The sequence below is a fragment of the Equus quagga genome, chromosome 17, assembly GCF_021613505.1.
Source record: "Equus quagga isolate Etosha38 chromosome 17, UCLA_HA_Equagga_1.0, whole genome shotgun sequence".
NCBI classification, from domain to species: Eukaryota; Metazoa; Chordata; class Mammalia; order Perissodactyla; family Equidae; genus Equus; species Equus quagga.
In genome coordinates this window covers 9,645,228-9,650,904 of record NC_060283.1, presented here as the reverse complement: position 1 = coordinate 9,650,904, position 5,677 = coordinate 9,645,228, and the positions used below count along the sequence as shown (strand labels likewise).

Here is a 5,677-nt window from a genome sequence, read left to right as displayed (position 1 = left end):
TCTATAGGTCTTAAATTTCTTAAAGTCTGAGACTACAAACAATCTGAACCCAGGTCTCTGTGGTCCTCACCACCATGCTCATGGTGGCGGAGGCAGAGCTGCCTACAGGAATGCCCACCATCCTGGGAATTGATGTGGGTACCACTGTGGCCCTCAGCTGGGATTATGCAAACACTGCAATGTGCTCACTGATAACACAACTGATAAACATGCCTCTTGTTAATAAAGGACTTTCGTGGTGCTTCTCAGTCCTACTGCCTGCACAGAATCACCAGTGGAGTTTGAATAGTACAGGTGTCTGGGCATCACCTCAGGCCTACTGAATCAAAATCTAGAGAGGGGAGCCAGCCAATCCATATTTTTTAAAAGCTCCCAAGTGATTTGATTGTTCTATTGAGTCTGCAAAACTCTGGCCAGGAGTGTAAGTCCTCTCAAATATGCTTTCATTTAAGCGGGTAATTTCTGATGAAAGAAAATGCTTCCTACTCACACACTGCAGGATAGCACAAGAGTGGAGTGGTGGGTGGGGAGCGTATTGCTTTAGCTGGGTGCTGCCTTCACCTCCATTAAAAATGAAATTGACCCAGGTAGCAAAGCCATGTTTAAATAGAAGACTCGAGCTCACGGAGGAAGGGGAAGTGTGCACTCACTCTGTTCACCTGTCTCTTCATTCCATCATCTTCCCTGCCTAGAGCCCAAGAGCAGAGAAACTCCACACTTGTGATGCTTGTCTGGCTCCTGACACCCCAGAACTCCTTGGGGAAAAAAGAGCATTGAGTTCATTTAATCATCACATCAGCCTAAGATGATATGTGGGTGGCTAGTCATCATGGTAGCCTTGCTCTTTGTGGACTGAAAATGTGAACCTCCGCATTGTTGTCATCTCCACCAGAAACAAAGTCTCTGGGCTTGGAATGAGCCAGGGAGAGAACAGACAAAGGAGTTTTTCCCCAAAGAAGGTATCCAAGGGTAGAACGTATTCAATAGTGTTTTAAGGTACTTCTGTGTGAAGACAAAGGTGATGGAAGACGAGCTGAGGGAGAAGACAATTCTTGCTCAGACTTGATCAGTGTGCACTTGAACCAGGTCAGCCATCAGCATGCAGAGGAGGGGTCAAATTAGGTCTCCCTAGGAGCCTGTCTCTGTAAACAAAGTGCAGCCCCCAGCTTCCCAGTCCCTTGATCTGCCCTCCTGAAGTCAGAATACACCTGTGCCTCTGCACTAACACAAAAAACAAAGGTCCAAGGATCAAAAGGCCAAAGGCAAACAGGAAACATTTCCAGAGGTGGCTGAACGCCCTCCTGGAGGACAGAGCAGAATCCCTCAGGGCTGCTTTCCTGCGGTTCCCCACTCAGGAAGAAGGGAGGCCAGGGCAATGTGACACAGATGGATGGCATAACCCTCCAGGGAAAGGGAGGAGCCGGAAGGAAGGGCTGGAAGCCAGACCTTGTGACCTGCCATGTGCCATGTGGGCAGGACCAGCGAAGCTCTCCAGGTACACATAGCCCTGGACTCCCCAGGCTCCTGAGTGCAGCTCATAATAGCTCACTGTTTGCTAAAGCCGAAAGCTCAAAGCAACCGAACCACCATGAGGCTGTCCCTGTCTGTCCTGCTGGTCACTCTGGCCCTTTGCAGCTATGGGGGTGAGTATCATTTCTAATCAGTCCAGCACCAGCTGTAGTAAGTAACCTTTGTCTGAACTGGGTGAACTTAACTGGGGTGATCAGATCAAACTCCCGGCTTTTTCCTCTATTTGTGAACTAGCCCCCCAAAAGTCCAAGGCGCATTTTATCAAATCCCAATACTATGGAAATTTTACAAGAAGTCATTGCAGGCAGATGTTAAGGAGCTTGACTCCTTGTCTGTGATCTGTGTTTGAGAAGCTGCATGACATCATGAGATGGATGTGACCCATGGCTCTGCCACTTACAGATATTTTGAACAAAATGCTTAAACTGCCTAAGTCTCCCCTTGTCACAGCTTTTACGGCTACCACCAAGAGTAGCTATGACCATGGAGTGGGATGAAGTGTGTCAGGAGTCCAGCTCTAGATATTGAGCTGACATCTCGTAGTTATCAGATGTTCACCTTCCAGAGTTTTTTAGGTGCCAATTGAGTCTGCAGCTTTTTTTCTTGTTGAGGAAGATTAGCTCTGAGCTAACATCTGCTGCCAATCCTCTTTTTTTTTTTTTTTTTTTTTTTTGCTGAGGAAGATTGTCCCTGAGCTAACATCCTTGCCCATCTTCCTCTATTTTATATGTAGGATGCCTGCCACAGTGTGGCTTGATAAGCAGTACCCATGTCTGCGCCTGGGATCCAAACCAGCAAACCCCAGGCCGCTGCAGCAGAGAGCACAAACTTAACCACTGTGCCACTGGGCCAGCCCCCACAGCTTTTTAACTCATAGTTTCAGATTCATAAACACTTACAGCTGGAAGAATTTTTGGAGCATCTTCAGTTGAGGAAGAGCCAGTATGGGGCTGGCCCTGTGGCTGAGCAGTTAAGTTCGCAGGCTCCGCTTCAGTGGCCCAGAGTTTCACCAGTTCAGATCCTGGACACAGACCTAGCACCGCTCATCAAGCCATGCTGAGGCAGCCTCCCGCACAGGAAAACCAAAGGCCCTACAACTAGAATATACAATTATGTACTGGCGGGCTTTGGGGAGAAGAAGGAAAAAAAACAAAAGATTGGCAACAGATGTTTGCTCAGGTGCCAATCTTAAAAAAAGAAAGAGAAGAGCCAGTGTTCTCAGAATTATCAATCTTCAAATGGGGTCTGTGAATAAGCAGCACTCAATGTACTACAAGTACTACCAGTTTTCTACTAGTTTTCTAGGATTACCACCAGGAATTGGACTAGGACTAGTACAGCGATTAGGGCTACAATTTCTGTTTTTCTAGATTAATTCTAGCCATTCATTCAACAATACTTTTGCATGTCTTCATGCGCTTGATACTGACCCATTTTTGTGGAGTGTTTCTCGATCATCTGACTTGCTAAATGTCCACCTCTTTCCCAGTGTGGCCTCTGACTTTATCCTCTCCAAATTCTTTGCCTAGTTTGAAGTCTGGCCAGGGGTCAGATCAGAGGCTGGTAGGGCACATCCCAGGCTGCAGGCTGATTGCAAACACTTTCGGGGATGGAGAAGCCAGACCAGGAAAAGCAGTTACTATAAGTCAGCACAATTCCACTGGGGTCAGGAATGAGCCACACTTCCCACCTCTCATCCTCTCTGAGGAATTCTAAACATCACGGCAGAATAAAAGAGCCAGTGATAACCTTGTGCATGAGTTTCAAATGTGTTCAAAGTGATTAGATTTACCTTTTTTAGCCTTTTAGCTATGTCTGTATCCAACAACACAATCCTATTCTTCACGATGGTCTCAAAATAGCATCTTCCAATGTTTGAATGGTTTACTTACTCTTTTCCAAATTTACTCTCCCTTATGGTCTCTGGTAAGGTTCTGAATCTACCATTTATTTGAAATTGTATTATCAAAAATCTCCTCTTGCCCAATATGTAAGATAGAGAAGGCAACACTCTATTAGCAGGCAAAACGTAATATTCTTCAAATCTAGGGAAAGTGAATTTCAGCAAGCCAGATAAGTCTTGGAAAGCAGTGGCATGAGCTTGAAAAAAAGGAATTAGGCATCAAGAAACCTGGCATTCAGTCCTAGCTCTGCCGCTTGCAGTATGACCTTGAAAAAATCATGAGCTTGAGGGCCTCACATTATTATCAGCTCAATGATGAGATGGGAATATAAAATCCCTGGGTTTCCTGTATAGTTCTAACATCAGGCACCATAGGAAAAATCGCCTTTCCTCACATTAATTGTATTTCTTTTTCTTCCGCTCCAGCCACTGATATCATCTGTCCATCAGTTTTTACTGATATCGCAGCCTTTCTATTCGTTCCTGACTTACCCTACAAGGCACAAATTCAGAAATACAATGCACCTGATGAACTTATTGAGGCCAAGCTGCAAGTGAAGCAATGCACAAATAATATCACCTTGAAGAACAGATTGCTACTTTCAGAGATATTGGTAATTCTTTCTTCTTTGTGCATAGAGAATTCTGATCAGATGAACAGCCAAGGAGGAGGTCAGGGTTCTGCTCTTGACTGGGACAAATGGTGGTGGCACCTGCCTCACTGCTCATCTCTGATGGGTGACCAGTGGCCAAAGGGTGGATGATAACATTACATCTGCTGAGCTGTACTCAGGCTCACAGAGCATCTGGGCCTGTTCCTCCTTCTCAGGTCATCTTTCTGGGCACCAGGCTCCCCATAGTGTCCTGAGGAGGAGGACACCTGGGGCCCCATGCAGTGATGTTGAAGGGCCAAAGTACTGCTGCCTCTCTGCCTGGGAGCTTTCCTGAGGGCGAGTCCCCTCACCCAGTGGACACAGTCCCTGTGGAATCTCATCGGGAGTGTGGGGAGTGTGGAATGGGGAGACAGGTGGGAGGGAGGGAACTACCCCCTGCCAACTGTCAGAAAGGAGGGGGTGCTTCCTAGGTTCTCTGCCAGCTTCTGCAGAGCCAAGGCCAACTCCTTGCTCCTTGGTCCACCTTTCTACTCCTTGTTATGTCTCCTACAGCCACATGTGAAGGTGAAGCGCTTAAATTATGTCTTTATCAAGAAACCAGATAGTGAAATGTATCTCTCAGCCCATCCACCACTTGATGTGGGTCATAAGGTTCAGCTGCAAATGCCCACAGAGGCTGGATTCTCAGCGCTGAGAAGCACATGTGCCATCAGGTTGAATTGCCACATCCCGAGGCTAGGAATCTCCTGAAAGCAGTACTTCCTATGTCCTCTGCCACCCCTGTCCCCATAGCTCAACCCTGTATCCCCTTTAGAGTGAAATAGTAGAGTCCTCTGTCCTGGAAAATCATAAAAAAGAAATTCTGGGCTGCTCCATCCAACCTTTCAACCCGCTCCTTCCATAGAAACCTGAGTCCTACTCTCGGGTCACCTCCGGGTTTAGTTGCTGGACTATGGAAATGGTTCTTTCTTGATTTGCATGGTTGGTTGTAACTGTATCAGGTCTATTTAGTTTACTGCACACTGGGGTCCTGCCTGTTATCTCTCATTTGCCTTTTGTTGGCTGAAATTTCATTGACGTCTTAGTGGGACAATGGTCTATGTTAATGTGTCATCTCCAGGATCAGCATGACTGATCTCCCATTTCTTTCTTTATTTTTCTATTTCAGGTGAAATTATCATTGAAGTGTACTCGCCTTGGTTTATCAAGTCTTCTACCGTAATACCCCTGTCTTGCAATGATCGCCTGCTCTTTCTTGGAAAATGCAAAGGTTTCAACATCTTGCTTCAATAAATTACTTGCCCTGCACTTCTCTACTTGTCTTGTCATTATCCAACAGTCTCTGGACTCGACTTGAGGTGGTTTTCATCATGAAGGGGCCAGGGTGTCATCACTAGTAAATTTCAAAAACCCAACCTCCAGTTACCCATGGCAGCCTGAGGTGCAGGGATCACAAGAGGAAATGTTTGTCATGAATCAAGCTGCATTACTTTACAGAGTTCCCATTTATGTTGCCATGGGTAAAAACCATGGTCAGGGTAAAAAGCAATTAAAACGTTCCTTCTGGGGCCGGCCAGGTGACACAGTGGTTAAGTTCGTTTGATAGGTAGCCTGGGGCTTCACTGGTTCG

At 46.3% G+C, this 5,677-nt stretch overlaps 1 protein-coding gene across 1 annotated transcript; it reads left to right on the top strand.

The window, feature by feature from the left end:
• The first annotated feature begins 1,510 nt into the window (after positions 1-1,510).
• On the top strand, positions 1,511-5,355 carry LOC124228921 (secretoglobin family 1D member-like). The gene is made up of 3 exons (XM_046643968.1): positions 1,511-1,643; positions 3,860-4,047; positions 5,216-5,355. The coding sequence occupies exons 1-3, from the start codon at positions 1,589-1,591 to the stop codon at positions 5,267-5,269; spliced, it is 297 nt and encodes a 98-aa protein (XP_046499924.1). The 5' UTR covers positions 1,511-1,588; the 3' UTR covers positions 5,270-5,355.
• The last annotated feature ends 322 nt before the right edge of the window (positions 5,356-5,677 follow it).